This window comes from Pinus tabuliformis, chromosome Q (genome assembly GCF_031772625.1).
Source record: "Pinus tabuliformis cultivar Carrire ecotype Pingquan chromosome Q, CPIR1, whole genome shotgun sequence".
Lineage (NCBI taxonomy): Eukaryota > Viridiplantae > Streptophyta > Pinopsida > Pinales > Pinaceae > Pinus > Pinus tabuliformis.
In genome coordinates, this window is record NC_142296.1 from 1,364,844,932 (window position 1) to 1,364,870,178 (window position 25,247).

At 38.6% G+C, this 25,247-nt stretch overlaps 1 protein-coding gene across 3 annotated transcripts in view; it reads left to right on the forward strand.

Moving 5' to 3' along the window:
* LOC149224997 (uncharacterized) overlaps positions 1–25,247 on the forward strand; it is a 383,647-nt gene that overhangs the window by 116,161 nt on the left and 242,239 nt on the right. For all 3 annotated transcript variants that reach the window (XR_016249560.1, XM_089386395.1, XM_089386396.1), the window contains 3 exons: positions 3,802–3,908; positions 4,032–4,103; positions 4,349–4,491. Coding sequence is in view for 2 of the 3 variants with exons in the window: in XM_089386395.1 (XP_089242521.1) it covers positions 3,802–3,908; positions 4,032–4,103; positions 4,349–4,491 (322 nt within the window). In the remaining variant the exon portion in view is untranslated. The remainder of the gene's footprint in view (positions 1–3,801; positions 3,909–4,031; positions 4,104–4,348; positions 4,492–25,247) is intronic.

The window sequence follows — 25,247 nt, forward strand, 5'->3', positions numbered from 1 at the left end:
CCCTTGACCCTAACTGGGACCCTTTGATGTGAGGGCCACATTCTTTTCCTCCTTCACCACCTTCAATCTGCTGCTACTGCTGCCACTGATGGAGCTCTTTAACAGAGCTCGCCTCAAATCCTACTGCTGCAAATTTGGCCACATCCTATCCCATTCTAGTAGCTTGTCTCTGTGCAATATACTTTGGACAAAAGCTTGCCTCTCCTCAGAGACACTGTTCAGTGCTAATCTCACTAGCTTTGTTGGTTGGGGTGCTGCCCCAACAACTACAAGCTGGTCTTGAACCTCCTTAATCTTGGTGAGCAAGGGATCTATGTCTTCCCCCTTCTGCGTCCTTATGCATCTCATATTTTCTTCTAGGAACATCTTCTGTTGCTCGGAAGTGCTCTGATATAGCATGGAGAGAGCATCCCACATCTCTTTGGTAGTATCCTTGCCAGCTATGTGTGGGACTATATGGTCCCAGACTCCATCCAGGATCAACCGCTATGCCTTCGCCATATTCATCCAATAGGAAGGACATCTTGGCCTTCCAGATGACATAGTTGGAGGAAACCTCCAATCTATCCTGATCTCTAAGCCCTGTTGTGGCCATATGAAAAACTATTGAAAACTTCCTCTTTCCTTCTACTTGTTTGCTGCTTTGCTACTTGCACTCCCTTTTGGAATGTGTAGATCTACTAACTGCTACTGCCAATCTGCCTAGAAAAATCGAACTTTTGAGACTCAAAGTTCCCCGAGAGAAATTTTCCATTTGCTGTGTGCGCTTTTCTCTTCCACCCGATGCTGATTCGGCTACTGCAAATTGCTGTAGAACCCTTTGCGTTCAACCAAGGAATCCGCTTAGCTAAAATCTGAACTGCAACTACTCCCTCTGATTGTTGGAATCACTAACTCAGGCAACTCAACTTTTCTGTAACCCTGCAACTAAAAATCGAATTTTTGCCCCTACTATTCTGCCTGCGTGTCTGGGTACTGCGTTGCCTCTGAAAATTTGGGCTTGTTGTTCCCTTTGATCAATGGATTTCTCTTTTCCGCTTCTAAGCTTCCCAACTGATCACTCATGCTCTGATACCATGTGAAAATTCCAAAACTGGAATCCTATTACAACAACTGGAATTAATTCTTCTAATTGTTAATTAATTTAACAATTTATTTGCTACAACAAATATCAAATTAATCACACTGCAACGTTTACAAATAGAACTGCAAAAAATAGATAATGCTAGAACTGAGAAAATACTAGCACACACATAAAAATAACAACGTTATTTTTGGACAGTTGTCCCCGGAAAAACCCAATGCGGGAAAACAGTTGTAACAACTGAGGGTTTTTATTATTAAGCAATAGTAAAATTTGAGTACAATCTATGGATGCCTAACTAGCAATCCAAACAACAAGAAAATCCGGGCAAAATTATCTAAGGGAATTACCCTTCTTCCACAAGCAACCCCCACAAAACTTTCCTTTAGGAACTCGTCCTCTTGGAACCCTCACGCTGGCCTCTACGCATTTCTTACACTAGCCCTGTGACGTCTAGCCCAAAAATTCTTATGATGAAGTCGTTATCCTTGTCTCTGTTGAGGAAATCGCTTCTTTGACACTCTGGACCCTCTACTCGGCCTATGGAACTGAAAACGAATTTTCCTCCAGCCAAATCGAGTTGCTCTTCTGAAGCAACTGTGCAGTCCTCTGTGTTGCCTCACTAGAAATAACTCGACCCCTTGTTGCTGCCTCTCCGAATCTGGAAAACTTCATCCAAACCACTGTCTCTGCCCCCCACTGACTCTGCTTCGATTTTTGGCTCTCCAGCAACTACTACTGGTCTTTGGAAATCGATTTGCCAAGGGAATCAAACTGCTGGTGTGTCTTCTCCAAGTGCCCGTCAACTTCTTATAATCCTCTCTTGGGATTCCAACGGCCAAGATTAAATTTTAATTGAGGGCTATGATCATCTTGAAGTCGATCTGTGTGAGTTTCTAGATGATTCACACCTTGAGTTCCATATTCCCTAAGTTTAGACTTAGGAAATATTTAAAAACTGGTTGATAATCTAATTAAGCCATCTCTAGGTGGAATTTCCAGAAACAATTTCTGGGTTTTGGAGATCTCATTTATTCTAGCCTCTCCACCAAATTTTGTGCCTAGAACACATCCAATACTACAGAAACTAACATACCTTGACCTGTCTTTGTAGTTTTAGTTGAGAATCTATTTTTGAGATTACCTCCAACCCTAAGTCACGCATGAGATATACTTTTTAGACTCAAGTGCTAAATCTAAGACTCAATTTTTTAAGTAAAGTGAATAACAAATAGAGTTACATTTTGAAAAGTAGAATTGTTTTTTGAAAATATCTTGAACTATTTCTCACACGTTCACATTGAACTGCCTAGAAGTTCTTGTTTAAGCTATAATTTTCAAAACGCTATCCCCCCAGACCCAGACCCCTAGTTCATGTTCTCCCACATGATCTTCCTTTATTGACATTCTTAGGAAATCCTCCACCTGTATCCCATCCTCCCCCACCTTCATGTTTCCTTTGCTCTAAGAGAGAGATTTAGAGAGCAGTCAAAGCTCCAAGTACCCAGATAGCAGCAAATGTAGATGGCCTAAGTGTTGCATTGAATCTGTCGACTTGTACGTTGCTGATTTATTAACCATGTGGTATGTTCTAGCTTTCCCCACTCCTAGACTAGACACGTCATTGACCTCATCGACAAATCAAGGAGTAGCTTTAGTTCAAAACACTACTAGACTATCATGGTTGAACACACACTAACGAAGCTTATTGCAAAGTCCTGCATCAATGGATTTAAAATGAGCTGGAGAGTCAACACCTCAAGGGCCAGAGTACAGACTGGTTTCTGCTTGGAGTTCTAGATGACCAATCACATCTTCACACTTAGAGCCATTATTGAGGAGGCTCACCATTGCTTTGTAGACTTTAAGAAAAAATTTAACATTGTCACAAGAGGGCTATTATTCCATAAGCTTTGTGACATCAACATATCTGAGACCCTCTTGGCAGCCATTGTGAGATTTTAGGGGTCAGTTGTTGGTCACCTTTGCCCAACATATGGCTTTTTTGACTTCATCCAGAGTGCCATTGGGATAAATCAGAGGTGCTCCCTTTCCTTGACTCTCTTTGGGAAGATTGATGAGTTGGGGTCTTTCCTCCATGAGCACATCTAGGAAGGAGATGGCTGCCTTGTTCTTCAGGTTTTGATTTCCCTGCTCTTCTTTGTGGATGACTTGATCATGGTGTCCTATACTCCTAAGAGCCCACAGAGGCAGATTGATGGTTTGACCAGCTTTTGTGTTCCTCCACAGTTGACAGTCAACCTATGTAAAACCAAGAGTATGATCGTTAATTCATCGAATAATTTTCTTTCTAACTTACATTTCTTCTTCCAGGTAAGAAATGGCTCTGCTCGACCATCTACATCTACCTCTATTTCTAGAGTAGAGTAAGGCTTTATGGGGTTTACCTTCTTTTCTGTAATTTTACCTGTATATCTTTTAGCTTTCAACAGTAGCCATGACACTCCCATTCTTTGTATGTGACTGCTGTATTTTCTAGTTGCATTGACCTACTATTTTGTGCATCTATGGGCTTTAATAAACTTATATGTAGTTCTTGGTTTGATATTTTGATTGCGTTTTTGTCGTGGAAAACTTTGTGGTGTCTTGTTATCACTGGTTTCACTAAATTGAATATACTGACCATGTAAATAAGAAATGAATTTCCATTATCCTTTAAGCAGTCTACATATAATGTGTCCTTGTTCACAGTGCAGGTTGGAGTGAGAAGGATTGCACAAAAAGAACTGATCAGCGCTTTCCAGCACCTGGAGAACCTGTATGTGTTATGTGTGGCAGATATGGTGAATATATTTGTGATGAGGTAAGGTGCCATTATAATAAAGACATGCTATTGTCTTCCTGTTGTAGCGATTTGTCTCAGGTGGATGCTAATATGCATGAAGGCTGTTGTCATGCCAATTCGTTGTTTCCTTTGTGCCTATAGACAGATGATGATCTCTGCAGTATGGAATGTAAATGTGAGCTACTACGGCTGCATGCTAAGGAACGTGCTGAGGTTCGTTTTTCAAAATACATCTTGACTTTATTTATATCACAATTATCAACAAATTTTTTTGGGACAGAAGCAGGCACTGGCTATCATTGGCTTAAGAAATTTTTTCTTCTTTGTTTCACAACTTTTTTCAATCAACAATGACATTGGCACAGCAAAAGGTGCTATAAAGTGAATGCCAAACTGTGCAATGATAAGAACAATGGTGAATTTATTTCATCTCATTGGCTCTTCATGATCTTTGGCAGAAAGCCCAGGAAGCTAGAACCTCATTTGTTTCATGGAGAAAGCCAAAGGGTGCATTGCAACTTCCTGAGATGGAAGCAGATACTTGGGACTCTGCAAAAAATCGATGGACAAAGAAAGGAAGTAGCCTGTCTACATTTGAATGGTACTTGAGTAACTGATTTAAGGTTTTATATTTTGTTCTGTAATGTGCACCAGTTTCTCTAGCTATATTATCTGTTCTAAGGATTTGTGTTTGTCCATGAAGACACATATTTGCCACATAAAACTGTGTTTAGCAAAATATTCCCATTATTAGTGTACATCTCTGTGGTCATATATATTCACTCTAGCATTCTTTGTTAGCTTTGGCCAAAGAGAGGAAGTAGCCTGTCTACATTTGAATGGTACTTGAGTAACTGATTTAAGGTTTTATATTTTGTTCTGTAATGTGCACCAGTTTCTCTAGCTATATTATCTGTTCTAAGGATTTGTGTTTGTCCATGAAGACATATTTGCCACATAGAACTGTGTTTAGCAAAATATTCCCATTATTAGTGTACATTTCTGTGGTCATATATATTCACTCTAGCATTCTTTGTTAGCTTTGGCCACAATTTTGTGTGGTTAAATAATTTCAGTTTTTCTTTATCCATTCAGTGTGAATTTTATTCCAATGTTTTATGTAGACTATAAGATATCTATGCATTAAGACATATTTCTTACTTTAGCATTCAACTCTTATCTCTCCTAATTTCAGTGAAAAATACTTACTACTGAAATTGAGAAAGAAAGTAAAATGGAATTATATTAATGTTCACGGATGACCAAAATAGATCAATGAGAGTTTAAAATACAAAAAGACCACAATCACAATGCAATAGTGCCCATAGCTTCTCTAAAAAATTCTAGAATCTCGAGTACTAAAACAACAAATACAAAATAACAATAAAAGAGGGGGAAACCCAAATAGGTAAACTCTGCACATTGAAGTAGAAACTGTTAGCTTTTGGGGTTACTTCAAATTCAAAAGTGTTTACACCATCTCTGGGGTGCTTCATGAGATTTGGGTACATGGTATATGTTCAGCCCCTTGATGGTTTGAGATGGATTGGCACATGGAAGATGGTTGGTGATGGATTTGCATGGTGAAAACAACTTGTTCATTGATTGCCTGACCTCAGTTAGGTGCTAGCTTGGTATTCTTTCCTTGGGTGTTGGAGTTCTCTTGTTTGCTTGGTGAAAATTGTTCATTGTGTCCATGTTATGGCATGGATTAACAGTCGTATAAAGATCTGGCAACCTGCTAGAGTGGCACCACCTAGGACAAGTACCCACTGTCACCTCAGCAAGAGTCCCCACTCTATAGGCCAACTCCTAAAATGCCACGGGATGTTTTAGAATCATTCATGCACCTTCCTTGTCTTGTGCAGTTGTCACACCCTTGCTACCGACGGGGACATCTTCCTTGCATCTATGAGAAATTGCAATCAAGGCATTACCGTACGAGGCTTCTCTACACAGACAAACACGCCACCACAAGATTAGCAGATCAATGCCTATAAATGTATCTTGGGTGATGGGGTCTAAGAGTTAGTTTAGATGATTGTAAATCTGTAAGTGATATTCTATTGCAGAAAACGTAGATCAGCAGTTAGGACACTCAATAAACTTAAAGATAAACCTTTGAAAAGACACAAGATTGAGTGTAAGACAGTCTTTAGCAATTTGGATATGATTACCATTGATTATGCCCTTGGTAGGTGTTGTCGCCTGAAGTGTACACCTAAGGCGCAATGTGAAAAACAGGGGCTGTCACTCTAAATCTCTATTCACTCCAATGTTGTGAAAATCGCGATCGGGATTAAATCGGCACGGGGAACAAATCGGAAAAAATCGGAAAAATTGGGAAAAAATCGGGAAAAAATCGTTGGTCCAAAAATATTCATTTTTTTCAATTTTTTTAATATCTAAACCATCTACAACATAAAATAAAGACATTGAAACATAAATATGATAAAAAAACTAATATATAAGATGTTTAATATCATTTCTAGCGCTAAAATCACACATAACATTGAATCATGTCCTGAATAGTAAGTCTTGACTGCTGAGTCCCAACTCAGCCTCAAAATATCAACAAAAAATATGATAATGTATCTCATCATGTCATAATGTGTTAAATTGGCAACTAGGGCCAAACTCCATGTGGGTTGGCTTATTTCTGGCAGCTGATATTTTTATTGGATCCCTCTCGTCGAGAGGTGTAGGATTGATCCAAAGATCATCCGATTCCGATAAGTATTTATGGAGATATGAATTTATTTTGTTTATGTAATTATTATCAAGCCGACCAGCACTTATGTAGGCTCTAGAAGCCCAACCGATGTGTCTATTCAACCTCTACATTTTTAGTATAAATAGATGAGGATTTGATGTCATTTAAACACACATTCTGGAGTGATCTCCTCCTCTCCACGTCTTGGGTTTTTGGAGAAGGAGTGATACACCAAGAGTGATATGCTGGCCTTATGAAAATGCCCTAGCCGCAGTACAACGCAGTCATGGTAAAACGCTGGTCATGGTAAAACGCTGTTATACACTATCAAGGGTGCCACAGTCATCAAACCATAGTCAATAGAGGATGTAATGTTCTCGGATCTGTAAAGTCATTTATATGCAGGGCATAGAGATTAATACACAGGTCATGACACATACAATTGATACGCTGTTCATTACGCTGGTCAATAATACATTGATATGCTTTTCATATATACGCTAATACGCTGTTCATTACACGCTAACACGTTGTTCATTACGCTGGCAAATGGAAACATGTATACGCTAGGAACAGAACTCGGGTTTCATCTCTGGAATCCACGTACAGGTATACATGGAACGTTGTTAGCACACAGGCCCTAGATCTGGCACCGCAATGGAGATATATATATACGCTGGCAGCATGGTTTAAGGTCAATCAACATCCCTCATCTACGCAGTGAAGGAAGCTTCCAGAATACAGTAAGTGGAGGCTTAAACGCTGTCAAAAGAAACTAATCTATTCACTATTGAAGAAGCCCTAATACATATATAGCACAGTCCTGTTCATGCAAAGGAGACAGTCAAATGGAGCCATCCTAACACGCAATTGTGCAACCTGTTATACGCAGTCCTAGAAAGCTCCCTCTAGCAGTTCTAAAGGAAAGTAAGACGTTGGCAGCATTTAAGGGTGCCCTAGGGCCACAATCATCAAGTGTTTTATGCAGCAAAGGAGGCATGAATACACAGGAAAAGAAGAGGCCTTATCCGCTGTTATGAAGAGATCTTATCCGCAGCAAATGAAGGACTGATCAGTAGCCCTATACGTTGTAATAAGGAGGCCCTGATACGCTGGTAAGAAGGAGACCAAATCTGTTGTTCAAACTGCAGTACAACCATGTGCCCTAGCTTCAGTAGAAGGAACCATAATTCAACAAGGTTAAGGGACTGTTTGAGCATCCCTGTTACAACTGTGTGAGGGTGGTTTCTTCTTGTTAGAAGGCTGAGTTAAAAACCTGTTGGGATATCATTGGAAGAACAAGGATATTGTTTATGCTGCTATAGGAAGACTGTGTGTTAGGCCGCAGGCCATAACACCACAGTCAGCATTTTGTATGGGTATTTGTGGGCTCAGATTATTACCATAATATATGAAGTTGTCATGCATTATACTGTTGAGATCTAAAGCTATTTGATGGTTGTATGATGCTGCTGGAACATGACATGGACATAAAGGGCAGCATAATGATGAATGAGGTCATGGACATAAAGTTCAGCATGATGATAATCATGATTAGTGCAGCATGGTGCAGTATGCAGTGGTGCAGCTTGAGAACCTGGTGCAGCTTGAGAACCTGATGTAGGATGATGATAGGTGAAGGAGTCACCTTGGAGGATCAGTTGAAGCAGAATGTCTTCAACTGATCTCATCATTATAGGAGATGATCTATGCTCAGATCTAGACAAGTCAAAGTGTTGACTTCTGTTGTAAATGTACTCTCTCTCTCTTTCTCTGCTGAACTTTGAAGATAAAAGAAGATTTGATCAAAGGGTTTCCCCACACATTGTGGGGTTTGTCCCTGGCTTGCGCCACATCCTGTGTCCTCTTGTCTTCTGCGTTTTATATTTATGTTCTATCTGCAGTTTATATTAATGCTGTTGTGATAGCTAACTATGAAAATTTAAATAAATTGCTCTAGCATAGAACATTCCAAATTTTAACATAATGTCATATACAATAAAATGAAAGTCTAATCCTATTGATTTCCTCTGCCCCTCTTGCGAGAAAATGCCACAGCTTTCCCTTTCCCTCTAGATGTAGATGCTGGTGGGTGTGCTGGTGGAGATGGCAGTGGAGTCTGATGTGCTCTAGAAGCTGAAGAACTAGAAGTAGGAGCTATAGGAGGTAGACCACGTCTTCTACTGGTGGTAGGGGTAGCCCGGGCAGGTAGTGTCACCTGGAAACATTACAATCTCCCAATCTTGAAATCTTGAAAAACTGAGAAGTCTGCTGGATTTTAAATGAAATCTAAAATTCTACTTTCTCCATATGAAATCCAATGAGGCTGGAACCACTCTCAAGCATCTTGAGTCATTTCATGGTAATGTTAAAAATTTAAGTAAAAGGATGAAAATGAAGATTAAGGAGAATGTCACTTTTACTTTAAGAATTTAACATTACCATGAATAGCATATCCATACTAGGGCCTAGACTTGATCATTAAGCTGCCCCACTAAAAAATTATTTGTTTCTTTCAAAAAAAATTGCATGCAAAAACCCGAAAGAACGTTATAAAACTATGCTGTCGCGACCCTTTGCGATTTTTTAAGTTTTTATCGCGATTTTTTCGTAAAATCGCGATTTTTTCATTAAAAATCGGCAAAAAAAAATACAGGCGATTTTTTCGTATAAAAATTGCGATTTGATCTACAGAAGGAAAAAATCGCGATTTAATCGCATTTTTCACAACACTGATTCACTCCATTTAGATTCTCTCCTAGCTAAGTCAAGGGGTGTAGTCCCTAAGGATGATAATGAAGGAAAACTTGTTGGAACAACAAGTCTAAGAGATTAAGGGCAAGACAATTATCATTAGTGTAACTTGATTATTAATTAAAGCAAAGTGTGAGAGTTTATGAGTAATGTAAATTAAGATAAATGCAATTGGGATTAATAAGGCAGATACAAGATATAAATGTAACAGACCAGTGCCTTTACAATGCTCAATGGAAACTTAGAGACTTGCAAGTAAATAGATGTTCAAGTTACAATATCAACAATGCTGCAAGAAGAGTTAGAGATGGCACAATATCAAATATGAACAAATAAAAATAACTTGCACAATAGAAATAGCTTGTATTTTCGAGAAAATGCTCAAGGTAAAAATGACAATGTGAATAGACAATGAGCGATATGATTAAAAGATGAGTACATAAATAATTCCCACAATGATAGTTATGCCACAAGAGATGAAAAATTAGAAGGATGAAATGCAAAACTAAACTAAGTGGAGTGCAAAATCTTGGTTGATTTTAATTAAGATGCCTAATCTAGATGAATCCTTCCTCCTAGCTGTTTTGAGGGTAGTCTCTAGAGTAAGTTGTGGAGATAAACCAAGGGGAAGCAAGCTATGCCTTGATTAACGATCCCTCCCCTTGAGTTCTAACCACCCGATGCCTCTGGCGTTGCAGAGATTGTGGCTCTAGTGACTGCAAAGTCATCATGTTAACCACTAAAGAGGGTCTATTCTTCACAAGCTACAAAAGAAAGGTGGTCCTAACTTTCTTTTAACCAAGCAAATGAGATACAAAATGCAAAAATGAGATATCAATGTTTCAATGAGAGACACTAGTATCAAGGTGCTTCCAGATGAAAATTTTCCAATAAGCTTGTAATCACAATGAGATGTACTTCAAAAGAACAAGATTACTAGCTTATGACAATGCTCCAAAACAACTCAATGAAACAATGATGTCAGATGATAAAGAAAAACCACATTTGCCCTGTTAGAAAATTGTAATGTTCCTTTTTCTAGTGTTCCTGATGGTGTGGTTAGGATGGACTTTCAGGGTTTAGATAGATAGGTCACAGGTGCAAGTTTACTTCATTAGCGTGCCCATGGGTTTTTGGAGATGTTTCTTGGGGTTTTGAGGAATTTCCATGGGATTTGATGACATTCACTTGGCGTATTCCATCCTCTGCACAACTAGCCTTTCATTTCGTCGCATTTCGACAACTTTCAAAAAACAAGGTTATCATTAGGCCTAACTCAATTAATTACACTTAAGGTGGAATCCGGAGAGGAATTCTTGATGAAACACCTTACTGTAATAGCTCATTGGAACCAAAACGAGAATATATACATGATGGAATGGTTAGAAGTGATTTTCAGTGATCTGAGGAGGCGTGGTGGCCAATTTACCCTTTTCCCATATTAAAAATAATATTTAATTAAAATAAGAAGAGGGGAAATGCTCAATAATTAAAATAATAATAAAATGGGAGGTTTTAGAGGGGTCCACTAGATCCAATGTTGCACGAAGCGGGAGCGAAGCGGAAGCGCGGAGCGCGGAAGTGTCATTTTCCAAAAATCTAGGAAGCGAAGCGTCCACGGAAGCGTCTGCTATATATATATATATTTTTATATTTTTTTGCATTTATACTCAAAACAAACATCCCAAATACCAAATTAATTGTAGAAGACATGAAAACATGCATATTTTTGCATAAATCAAGATAGATATGGCATCCATGATTCCATTGTAGTTACTAGTATGTACAACAATCATCTATATTCTAGCTATTACAAACATACATCAAATTTTTAAGCATATTATAAAACATAAAACATTTAAGCATATTATAAAACATAAAACATAGAGCATATTATGATTTATCTAGCAAGTGAGCAACTGTCAACATTTGTCATGTCCAAAATTCAAATAATAATGTTTACAAAATATGTCACTTGGTCACCGCCAAGCCAAAAAGGTTCAAAATTCAAATTCACAAGTCTACAAGTCTAATGAGTAATCTATGACAAAAAGAAGTAGATTGTGAATATATCTACTAATCTCTCCTCCTTCCACCACGAATAGAACGTGATGGCGGGCCTCCACGTGGTGGCAATGAAGAAGATGGTCCCTGTGTAAGTCGTGGCACTGGAACTGATGAAGAAGAACCCCCTGCCGTTGGTGTTGAACCATGGAACCTAGAAACCAAGGGACCAGATGGGGGTGGGGGTTGTGGCATATCAACTCCCGTGTCATCATCCTAGAATCGCTCAAAAAATTCATGCAAAAAAAAAAACACTAGTTAACAAAAAAATTAAAAACATGAATTAGAGAAATGCTTTATAAGGGAAAATTGGAAAATTCATACCACAATGGACATACCTGGATAAGAGAATCCTCTAATTGCTCTAGTCGCAACACTCCATCCTCCAAATTGGGCTCCTCTGGATTCTTGTCCCAAGTCAACAAGTCTTTATTAGACTTTGCATCTTCACAGTAATGGGACAACAATCGCAAGTTGTAATGAACATAAACCAAGCTCTCTGCCCGGTCTAAATTCAACCTGTTCCTTTTAACACTGTGGATGAAAGAATAAGAGCTCCAACACCTCTCTGCAGAAGAAGTGTTTACCACCTGTGATAGCACCCGCAATGCCAAACTACTATTAGGACCAAGTTCATCCCCTTCCTCTTCCCCTCTATTCCTCACCCTTGCCATCATTAAAACCAAGAGTGGAATGATACATAGAAGCCAAAAGAACACCATCTTGGAATATGGATATAGGTGGTGGACAACCTGTAAATAAAGGAGCAAGTAGAAACAATGGGAAAGAGTAGGAGAGGGAGGAGAAAAATACAATTTTTTTTTCAAAAAAACAAGGGAGTTTGGGGTTTGAACTTACCTCTTTAGCTCTTGTAGATGAAGTCCTCCAAGCTCTTGCTCCAAGCTCCTCCTCCTTCTCCTAGCTCCTCCTTCTTCACTCCTCCAAGCTCTCCTCTCTTCTCCTCTCTTCTCCTCTCCTTTCCTCTCTTCTCTTCTCCTCTCCTCTCTTCTCTTCTCCAACTCTCATAAACTCAAAGTGAGAAAATGAGAAGAGAATGGGGGCTTTATTCTTTTCTAAACTCACCCTAAAGTGACCCTAACCCACCCCTAACCCACCCCCTCATGCTTAGTTAAGTTAAATTTTAAATGAAATTAAAAAAAAAAATATGTTTATTTTGCTGCCCCGCGGGTTGCGTGCGGGTTGCGCCCGGGTGGCGTGCGGGTGGCGTGCGCTTCCGGGCAGGTTGCGTGGCGCCACCTCTTGCCCGAATCGCCTTCCGAAGCGCGATTCCGGGGGCAACGCAACCTTATTGGCAGGAATCGTTTTTAAAACATGGAAGCGCGCCACCTCAAATTCGGAATCGCGATTCCTTTGGAGATTCCGGAACGCTTCCGCACGGGTCGCGGTTCCGGGTTAGGATCCGGGGGGGGGGGGGGGGCGATTCCTGCAACCCTGATCAGATCTATAAAAGAGGAGGAGGCCATTAGAGGACATCTTGGATTTGACATTTCTTCTTGAATGAGAGGTTGAGAACCCGGTTCTCTACTTCAGTAGTAGCCCTAGGACGGAAACCCTTGGGTGATCCAGTGAGGCTGAGCGAGTACCCACCTTCCTTTGGTGAATTCATTCAGAATTCACAGGAGAGCTTAGTAGTATGGTTCATTTCAATTGGAGGGTCAACATAGCAGTGCAATAGATTATCTTGGAGGCCAGCTTTTCATCTTTAGCTATTTTGATTGTATGTGCATGTAACCCCAGTTTATCCATTTTAATAAAAGCTGAGAATTTTCCTGTTCATTGTGTTATTGGATTGCGGTGCTCTATTTGTTTTATTTTACATGGCAATCTTCTGTGAGATGAATGATAATTTAATGGTGAAATTTGGTTAAGTTGAATTTTCTGCAAAATTAGCGAAATATTCCATTTGGGACATTACAAAAATATTGTGCTTATTAGATGTTCTTACTTATTAGACAGTTGAACAAACAAACATTTATAGAAATGTCACAACTTATAAGATGACAAACGAGATTGCTAAAAAAAGATAAATGAAACTACTACTTAACCTTCAATTGCAATCAGATAATAAGCAAGATATTCAAAAAACACTTGGATCAAGTAGCAATGCAAGTTAGAAATGCAATTTAAAGAACTAGATTGTAGGATGCAATGCAAGTGGAGTTATAATGCAAAAGCAGAAGAGCAAGTTAGTAGGCAGAAGTGAGTTAGTATGCTAGTTCTCCTTTTGAAATAAGGAGATGGAAGATGCCAAAGGATCTACGTCCCAAGCTCCCCAAGAGAAAAAATTGCTTTTATTAATTAGAAAGAAAAAGAAGCGTTTTGATAGATTGAAGGGCTCTTCTTTTCCCCAAGAGCTTTACAATAAGAGATAGATTTACAAAAGTCTCCTCAAGAATCAAATAGATCCACCTATGATTACTGTTTGAAAACACTTCAAAATAATAGATCAGGTCCTCCTTAACTCACTGCCTCCAAACAGAGATGATTTGGTAGCCAAGCTTTGTCACTGTTTAGGAGATAAGAGCCTCTGAAAATATGAAATTCAAGCTCAAGAATGATTAATGAATCTCTGCGAGAGGGATGGCTTTAAAGCAGTGAAGACCTTCCTTCAACAACTAAAGACTGGTAGTTAAATAAAATCACACCGGATAATAAAGATGTCCTCAAAGAAAATCATTTTCAGATCAGCAGGTATGTTGGATCCCCTTCAAGACAGCTCAGAATTTCTCCAAGGATGTGACCTTATTTGCCTCTGCTCTTCCAACAAAGTGATGACAGTGAAAAGACTACTGGTCTAGAAGAAAGAGATGCAACTTCTTAATCCAAAATTCAAAAGATGATCTGTAACAAGATAGGATTAAGATCCAGTGATAAATGCCCTGCAAAATAACAAGATCAGATCTTGCAAATATGACTTTACACCAGGTTGAAAGAAAAAACTTTAACACCCATAGTAAACTAGAAATAAGTCTCTGTTATGAATATAATTTATAATAAGTAGAATAAATAAAATTAATGTAAATATTAAATAATCAAATATTGGTTATGTTAAATAGTCATTAAGTTAAGTGAAAAGGCATGTCTAAAAGACATGCCGAGTCATGAAAGGACACTGTTTAGGTATATATATGTGGGTCCTCATTGTAACAATCATCACTTATACATTTTTATATATATTAATAAATTATTATTATTAAACACCTCTGGGGTATTTTGGCATTCAAGTCAACAAACTATCAGTGTTTATGCTTCAGTGATATCAGAGCCATGGCACACAATATAATCATGCGTGTCTTTAAACGTTGTTCGCCGCACAATGTGCCATTACGTTCACGTCTTGAATGCGTTGAGCAGTTTAATAAAATTCAAGAAGTATTTAAGCGATTAGAAAAATCATGTGCAAAAGTTAAAGCATGTCGAAAGAAAATCGATAGTAAGGAAGATGATTATAACGTTCAATATTATGATGAAGGCATATCAACTGCTCCGTTGATACCTGCAGGCCCAAGACCTGCTGTTCCTGTTGTATCCATTCAAACTGTTCCATTGTTGTCACAGTCTGTCAATGCATCAAGAAGACTAGGTGAAGGAGGAGAATAATATTTTGATCAGAATGATGATAATGAAAATGAAGTAATAGATAATGATGAATATGAAAATGATATCAATCAAGATTGTGAAGAAGATGAAGCAGTAGATGATCATAATGACAAAGATGAAGATCTACAAGATGCACAAGATCATAGTGTTGTAGATGAAAATGATGTCAATGGAGATTATGTAGATCAAGATGATGATCTAGTTGAAAATGATTTTGATGAAGAAATTGATATGAATATGGAAAATTTTGAAGAAGAGGTTACCTCAAATATGGATTATGATAGCGGAGAAAATGTATCTCAGGATGTAAATATAGTTGTTGATGATGAAGATGCGAAGATTGATATTGTTAAGCATATTGTTGAGTCATTCTTAGAACCAATAACAAATACGCATCCCTTTCTGTCGAGCAGCTCTGATAGTAGTGGAATGAGGGAGGTTTTGCCCATCAGACCAAGAACTGATAAATCTAAATCAATGGTAACAAAAGTGTTTGCTTTAGAACCGGAGCAACAAGCTTCATTAAATAGAGCAGCAATTGAGCGCATTGTCGAAGTCATTATTTTGTGTGGAATCCCTAGAAATGATGAAGATCATACTAGAAGTGATGAAGATTATCGGGATAAGGGAAAAAGGGATGTTTATATTCATTTTAAGAGATATTTCAGTGGAGTACGATTCAATAGTTTCGCTAATTTCTGCGATAAATTACAGCTTGCTGGTGTAAAGTTACAAAAATCTTCCTTTCCTTGTACTTTCAAACATACATCAATCTAGCCACCAGTAGCATCTTTAGATGGACCAAGAATTTTAGGGGAAATAATTGGTAGCAATGAAGGCGATGATTGTCAAACTTTTGTTTCTAATGTTGAGAGAACCATTGAGCCAACACCTGTGATTGTTGAGACAGATATACCACCATGTGCCTTTATTGACGGTGTGCATGCTAAGAATTTTTCTGGAACAAGGGTGATTATCTATCATTTTAAAACAATGAGAATAATTGCAATTGACAAATATACAATACCCATTTCTGTTTCAAATATTATCCTAACATTGGTTGCTAACAAAACTGAGGTACCTAGAGACGTTGTTTCTCTGCACCCTGTACACAATTATGCATTAGTAGCGTATAATCATGCGAAACTGGGTCCAGCGAGGGCTGCAACTATACGTATAGTTATTCCTTGTCCTAAACCTGCCTTGCAGAAGGACGCTGTATATCTCGTTCGATTGAATCAAAGTTTTCAAGCTCAATCACACAAGTCCATTGTAAAAAACACAGTGGCCACCGTGAATACTAATCCATTCTAGATTCCATTGTGTCCCAAATTCGTTATTTTCCCCTACTCAAACCGTTGTCCTGTGCTTCCTGTCTCATTGTTGAGCTATCCAAATCATGAATCGATCCCAACCATTCCCCATCCAATCGCTCTGTTGCAACGCCCACATTCTTGTGCAGTGTCCGCATTCATTCCAAGTCAACGCCCTCTGTTTTGCATTGCCCATAGCCGCTGCCACATCACACCCGCACCATCGTCTGCATCCGACCATGTTCTGTCACAGTTTGCTGTGCCACCGAGATTTAAAAAGAAAAACAACAGTAATCCTGTCAGTCGCTAAAGACAGGTCTGAAACGTCATGATCCTTGACGAGCCGCTGGGTTTTTTGAAAGTCGATTCGGGTGGTGTATATATTCATCTGTTTCTTTTTTCTCAACGGTCAAAGTTTCACACGATTTGATTCAGTGCCTGGAGGAGCGGTTTTCGTGGTAATATATATATATATATATATATATATATATATATATATATATATGTTAAATAATTATTATATAAATTATATAAATTAAGTTAGTTAATTAATTAATTAAAAAAAGTCAGTATATATATATATATATATAGAAAATTCAGTATTAAATAAAAATAAAGATAAGTAGTAAAAAAAAAGTTATTAAAAAAAACATTATTATAAAAGAAGGACAACAACCTTAGTATTATAAAAAAATTAGAGTTCTTAAAAAAAAATTGTTAGGATATTTCGACACACAGGAAATAGTTAAGTATAAATTGGTCTAGTGTAGAGTTAGGTAAAGTGTGTTTCTTTACTATGTACTTTTGTAACTTACAATCCAATGGTCACGATACGTTCTAGACATGAAGTGATCCAACGATTCATTCTCTCCTCCGTATTACCGACACTTGATCTGTGGCTTAACACACGATTGGTCCATGATCTCTATTTAAATAGCATGGAGGGTCATTTGTAGGGTAACCTTTCATGAGAGAAGCTTATGTAAATTTTCTTTCTTTTATTAATAAATTGCCTGAAGTGGTTGCGTTGGCTCAGGCCGTGGATTGTTTCCCTCTATGAGGGTTTTAACCATGTCAAGAATACTGGTGTATTGATCTGTGATCTATTTTTGAATGGTGTCCTTTGGTGTTTTATTTGAGGAACTTACCTAGTAAATTCCTACATGGTATCAGAGCTATTTGAGGGTCGTATTCGTTGGTGTTCCAAATCGGAAGTCGGTACAACTGCATCCGACTGTCGTTTCCTAGATCCATTGTTTCTGACTGCTTTCGGGCTGAGAGCACTGCTCTATTGTGTTAGGAGCATCTGTTCCAGTGAGGAACCCCGTTCGTTTCATGCGAAAAGGTTTCCGGTAGCCCTAGCTACGTCATTTTTAAGATCTGTAGGCAAAAAGAGCTTTTTCAAGTAAGCACACACCCCAATGCTTCAGTGATTAAAAAAATAAAAGAAAACCCCTTCCTCTTTTCCAAAAATTACTAACATTTTAAACTAGTTCACTTGGTCCAAAGTTACTTTATGAGAATAGAGGTCTTGAGTTCAAGTCTTTCTTTTTGTTGAGTTACTTTTTCAAAAAACACATGTTACTTTATGTAAAAGTGTTCTCACCCATTATAAAAAGTGAGTCACTTATAATTCTAAAGTCTCTTTATCTTTTATTTAAGTTACAATTTAGTGGGTAGCTCATAAAGTATCATTGTAAAAGTGACTTTCACTTATTTATAAAAGTGGGTCACATAAGTTTTTTTTTAAAGTGAGCTAATTAGATTAAGTTTGGAAAAGGGGGGGGGGGGGGTTTAAATATAACATTATCATTCATTTCCCCACATTCATACAATTCGTTGACATCTTCAACAACTTTTCTTCAAAAAGCCATAACTTCTTCATCCGAAAGTCGTTTTAGAGCCGTTTTTTTTGAATCGACCTAATTTTTCGAGATCTTTCCATTGGAACACTTAGTTTCAACATCTACAGCTTCAGTTTTTGTTAAAATGGAAAGTCCATGCCAAATTATTCTTGACAACACCAACTACTTCCAATGGTGGTCCTACATTGTGGATTTACTTAGAAGTAAAGGTCTTTACAGAATAGCCTCAGGCCAAGAAACTAAACCTAAAGATGAAAATAAGGCAGCCAAATGGGAAAATAGGCAAGATCAAGCACGTGGGTTGATAGGGATGTCTATTTCTCCAAACCTTAGATTCCATATCGCAAAACTTGATACCCCTAATGAAGCAATGAAACAACGCACTAAAGTTTTTGGAATTAAAAATGAAATAAGAGCCCATTAACTCGAAAATGGGTTGCTTACGTTGGACCCAAATAAATTTTCTTCCATTGAAGATTTTTTGTCCAAGTTCAAGATCCTTAGACTTCTCTTGAAAGGTGTTAAGGTTAAGAAAGAAGATGGTAGCCTTATCTATTCTATTCTTACTAAGTTGGGACCAACCTACTCTGTGTTTGTTTCCACCTTCCATTCTACTAGAGACGCCTTTATTTCTCAAGGACAAGACTACAAGTCCCCCCTCTTTTGATGCCTTTCGTGATTCTTTAATAAGAGAACAAGAAAAACTTTTACATCTCGGTCTTCTTAATCTTGGAAACTCTTCTAAGAAAGTTTTAGCTGCCCAACACCAACCAAATTCAAAGAATCCTAAGAAGCAGTATCCTAAAAAGAATGGTCCTAAACCAAACAAGGGTTCTAAGCAATTTCAGTCTCAAAATGAAAAATCATTTCAACAAAATGATAAGGCAAATAAAAACAAAGGGAAAAAGACTGATAGACATTGCCACTTTTGTAATCGAGATGGTCACATAGAATCCAAATGCTTTAAGAAGATGGAAGCCTTGGAAACAACAATGAAGAAGCATAACATCCATTTGGATCATTCTTCAACTTCAACTTCATCTTCAGGAATAACACTTTCTGCATGTGGTTGTCAAGCATCTCGGTTTGGTTATGCACTTAATGTATCTTCTTTTTTTCGTTCTCATGAGTGGCTCATTGATTCTGGAGCTTCTTATCACGTGGCCAAACACAAAGCCATATTTTCTTCTTTAAATAGTTGTAACACCAAAAATATATATGTTGGTGATGATAGATCTCTTAGTGTTGTAGGGACTAGAACTATTCATCTAGACAATGGTCAATTTAATGATGTTATGTGTGGCAACCTTATCCTACAACCTTCTATTTGTATACCAGATAACTCATTTAGGTGAAGGTAAAATCGTTGAATTTTCACTTCACGATGTTGTAATTAAGGACCTAAGAGATCCTAGACAGATTTTAGCTACTGGCATTGCTGATGATTCTACAAGGTTGTATAAGTTTAACAACTTTGGTTTATCAACACTTCCCTCGGTATTTATTGCTCATAATGATGAAGTGAGCAAACTTTGGCATGAGCGATTTGGTCACTTAAACTATCGCTCCCTTCAAACTCTATGTAAAGAAAATATGATGACAGGTCTTCCTATGGTATCTTGCAGAGACGGTGTCTGTTTTGGATGTGTACTCGGAAAACATCATCGGGATAGTTTTGAAAAACGCCTCAGCCCCTTTACAACTTGTGCATAGTGATTTATGTGGTCCACTTCCAGTTGTTTCATTCTCTGGCTACAAGTATTTCTTAACTTTCATTGATGATTTCTCTAGACGCACTTCGGTATACTTCTTAAAACTCAAGAGTGAAGTCTTTAACATGTTCTTGGCCTTTAAGGCCTTTGTTGAGAAATAATTTGGACATCAAATTCTTAAGCTATGATCAGATAATGGCGGAGAATATGTTAACAACAAATTCATCAACTTTTGCATTGAACATGGAATTCAAATGCAACATACTGTTCCATATACTCCACAACAAAATGGTGTAATTGAGAGGAAGAATCACACCTTAAAGGAAATGGCTAATTGTATGCTTCAATCTAAAGGACTTAGTCTAAATTTTTGGGCAGAAGCAATTAACTGTGCAAATTACATAATAAATAGCACTCCTACTAAGGTTTTAAAGAATATCACTCCAGAAGAAGCATGGAGTTCAATTAAACCAGATGTAAGTCACTTTTGTGTTTTTGGAAGTGAAGCATGGGCCCATATTCTAGATGAGAAACATAAAGCTTTAGAACCTAAGAGTGAAAAATGTATTTTTGTTGGATATTCTAAAGATGTCAAAGGATATAGACTTATTTCACCTAAGTCCAAAAATGTTATCATTAGAAGAGATGTAAAGTTTGCTAAAAATATATTAGCCTACAAGCCTACTTCTGAAAATATTTCTTCTTTAGATGATGACAGTGAGGATGAAAATCCTCCCCCACCCTCTTAGGATCCTCCTTTAGCTCCTCAGCTTCCAAAATGGGTCCGTGCTACTCGAGATGCAGCAGGTGCTCTTGCAGGTGATCCTACAGATCAACGACGTACACGTTCTCAGTTCGATAGGGCCTCTTCTTTACTGACTCAAACTTCAGCGGATTATGGTCTTGACACCTTTGCAGAAGCTTTAGGCTATCCAGATTGGGACGCGCCACACAACTATGAATGAAGAATATTGTTCATTATTGGCAAATGATACATGGGATCTTGTTCCTCTTCCAAAGGGAAGAAAACTTGTTAGATGTAAATGGGTTTACAGAACCGAGTTTGAACTAGATGGAAAAGTTGATAAACATAAAACTTGTCTTGTTGCTAAGGGCTTTTCACAAGTTGAAGGCATTGACTATACTGAAACCTTCTCCCCTATTGCCAAAATTAACTCTATCCACCTTGTTCTTTCCCTTGTTGCCTCTTTCAAATGGGAAGTCCATTAGATGGATGTTAAATCTGCCTTCTTGCATGGGGATTTGCATGAAGAAATCTATATCGAACAACATCCTGGTTTTATACAAACAGACTCTAGCCTTGTATTTCGGCTTAAGAAATCCCATTATGGTCTCAAGCAAGCCCCTCGGGCTTGGTATGCCAAAATGGATAGCTTTCTTTTAGAAACTAGCTTTTCTAGGTGTCATTTTGACAATATTGTCTAACCAAGAAAGTGGGAAAGTCTCTTATCATTCTTGTTCTTTATGTTGATGATCTTATCCTTACTGGTAGTGATCCCAACCTTATAAACCATGTGAAGTCCAGCCTTAAAAGAAGTTTGAAATGATAGACTTAGGACACTTGCATTATTTTCTTGGTCTTCAAGTCTTGCAATCCAAAGAAGGTATATCCCTTTCCTAGTGCAAGTATTCCTGTGATCTTCTACGCCAGTTTCACATAGAAGACTGTAAGCCAACCCCTTCTCCCTTTCAGTCTGGAGTCAAACTTTCAGTCACTTGTACTTTCCTGAAGTTGATGCTACCTTATACCATCAACTTGTACGAAAACTTTTGTATTTGACCCATACTCGTCCTGACCTTTCCTTTGCTGTTGGCCTTATTGCTCAGTTTATGCAAAACCCACATGAAAGTCATTGGAAAATAGCGAAAAGAATACTTTGTTATGTTCGAGGTACAGTTCAGTTTGGGATCCATTACAGTGCAAAAGCATCTCCTCTATTGGTTGGTTTCACTGATTTCGATTGGGCTTGTGACCCTGATGATCGGAAGTCTACTGCCGGTTATGTCTTCACTCTTGGTTCTGGACCTATGACATGGGCTTGCAAGAAACAAATTCCCATTTCTCTTTCTTTAGCAGAAGCAGAGTATCGTGGCGCCGTAGAAGCTAGTAAGGAAGCCCTGTGGCTTCGTCAGATCCTGTCAAAGTTTGGCTTTCAGCAGCAACATCCGACTACACTTTGGTGTGATAATCAAAGTGCCATTCAACTATGCAAAGATCTAGTCCAACGTCAGCACAACAAACACATTGAACTACACATGCACTTCATCAAAAAGCTCATTAATGACCATGTTCTTGAAGTGCAATATTGTTCAACAGATGATCAAGTTGCAGACATCTTTACAAAGGCTCTCACAGAGGCGAAGTTTACTAAACTTCGATTTATGGTTGGAGTTCAAGAAGTTGTCACTAAGGGGGGATAGGCTCTAATGCCTCCTTCCTTCTCATATTGTGTCATATTTGTACATCCTTCAATCCTATCCCAAGTTGTTCTTAAGGGGGGATGTTAGGATATTCCAACACATAGGAAATTATTAAGTATAACTTGGTCTAGTGTAGAGTTAGGTAAAGTTTTTTTCTTTACTGTGTACTTTTGTAACTTACAATCCGATGGTCACGATATGTTCTAGATATGAAGTGATCCGCCAGTTGATTCTCTCCTCGGTATTATCGACACTTGATCCGTGGCTTAACACCCAATTGGTCCATGATCTCTATTTAAAGAGCATGGAGGGTCATTTGTAGGGTAGCTGTTCATGAGAGAAGCTTATGTAATTTTTTTTTCTTTTATTAATAAATTGCCTGAAGTGGCCGCCTTGGCTCAGGCCGTGGACTGTTTCCCTCTTTGAGGGTTTTAACCACGTCAAGAATAATGGTGTATTGATCTGTGATCTGTTTGTGAACGATGCCCTTTGGTGTTCAATATGAGGAACCTACCTTGTAAATTCCGACAAAAATATTTAGAGTTAAAAAAAAATTTGATAACCATGGATTCGAGACAGTGTTACCAAGTGAATTATACAGGCAGAGGTGCCAATGACGTCGAGTTACATATGTCGAGATGACAAATGCAAACTGAACGAAACTGCCGACAATATGCTTTGAGGACAGAGCTTCTGAAGGAAGGGGCTATGTTATAAATATAATTCATAACTAATAAAATAAATAAAATTAATGTAAATATTAAATAATCAAATATTGGTTATGTTAAACAGTCATTATGTTAAGTGAAATAGTCATTAAGTTAAGACATGCCTAGTCACGAAAGGACATTGCTTAGGTATATATATGCGGGTACTCATTGTAACAATCATCACTTATACATTTTTATATATATTAATAAATTATTATTATTAAATACCTCTGGTGTATTTTTGCATTCAAGTCAACAAGCTATCAGTTTTTATGCTTTGACCTCTAAGCAAGGTTCTCCCAGATTTGTCAAGTCAATAAGATCATAAATGATATGCCCATGTAATGTTCCTATGTAGGAATATGAGTGATATTTAAACAAATAAACAATGTAACAACATAAAATTAAAAACATGCATTATACATCCATGAAACACTGTAAATCTGGAACTGCTGAGCCATATATTATAAAATCTGAGAGCATAGGTACAATATAAAATGGAGTGGTGCACTTGGGCTTGTTTCAAGGACAAGCTTGACAAAACTCAGTTGTTGCACCACTTTGCACTGCGCTGTCCCAGTAAAACTGCTGCCCTGCTGAACTTCGACCTGTTGGAATGTGCCCAAAAACTACCCAGAAATTTATATCCTTTTAGCCTCAGACTCCTTGGACAAAACTCAGAACAACCCAGAAGGGAATTTCTCTGGTTTTGACTTTGGAATTTTGGCCTCCTTGGAGCTCTTACCCAACAGCTGCTGCCAAATTTGACTTGTAGAAAATAGCCTGCAAATCCATCTGAAAACACCCTAGAATGCTGGGTTCACTTGTGCTAACTGACTCCTTACTCCCCGGATGATTCTTAGCATGGATGACTGCTCTCTCAAGCACCACGAATTTGCTACCCGAGGCTTTGCACAATCCCTCTGCCCAGAAAATCGTACCGTTGAAACACCTGTCGAGCTGGCTGTAAAACCCAACAAAAATGTCCTCAACCAACAACCTTTCCAGCGCTCGAAACTCCCAGCTAGCTATGGACCTCCTTGCTGGCTTAGTCTTCTTCTGCGTATTTCTCCCTGCCCAGGAAATATGCAGTCTCCTCCTTTGCATGCCTGGATGAGTTTTATGACAATGATGGAACCTCTGAAATCTCCGTGGAACAACCTCCCTAGGGCGGGCACGAATAGTTCTCCAAAGTAGGGGTTGAATCTCCCACTTGGAAGATTCGTGGTTAAACAACCGGTAGACTCGCTAAGCAGCAGAGCGTACGAAGATGAGTTTATTTGTAAAATGATCAAGATCTTCCAAATTGAGAGCTCCTTCCTCTTTTATTACCTTGAGCCCCCCTTAGCCTCATGTGGGCCCCTCCTTCCACTAATTCGATTCTTGCCAAGCTCATGGAAAGGCCAAGTTCGAATTATTCATATGGGCGGCCCCCACATTCCACTAGCTGCCAGAAATAAAGTCAAATTCCTTATAGTTTCTAGGTTCTGTGTGTGGGTCCTCCTCCTAAGCCAAAAATGATGCCAAAAATGTGGTGTTGCACCTTGTGACTGATACATTTGAGAAGGGACATGATAGTCCTCCCCTCCCAAATGTTGCTTGCCCTCAAGCAACCTCAAAGATGGGTGCTCCAGTATGTGCTCACCCTCCCAGGTGGCATCCTCCTCCGGCAAGTTCTTCCAGCATACCAAGAACCACCTGATGGTCCTACTCCTTAGTTTCCTCTCCCTACTCTCCAAAATCGCCTCTGGTTGCAACACCAAATGGCCTTCATCATCCAACGGGGTTAGATCAGCTGCTGCTGTCACTTGTTGTCCCAACACCTTCTTCAAGCATGAGACATGAAATACGTTATGGATTTTGCTCCTTCGAGGCAGCTCTAGCTCATAAGCCACCTCCCCAACTCGCTTAGTCACCCGGTAGGGCCCATAGAAGCGTGGTTGTAGCTTCTCAGACCCCTTCTATTTCAGCGTAGACTGTCTGTAACGCTGCAATCAGAGATATGCTAAGCCCCCTCCTCATAATTCCTCTCTATCCTGTGTCGATCTACATACATTTTTTGCTGATTTTGCGCTGTTGCTAAATTATCCTTGAGAGCCTTGAGGATATCTTGGCTCTCTTGGACCCAGTCTTTGGCCTTTGGGGCACGGCTGTCTCAAAAAA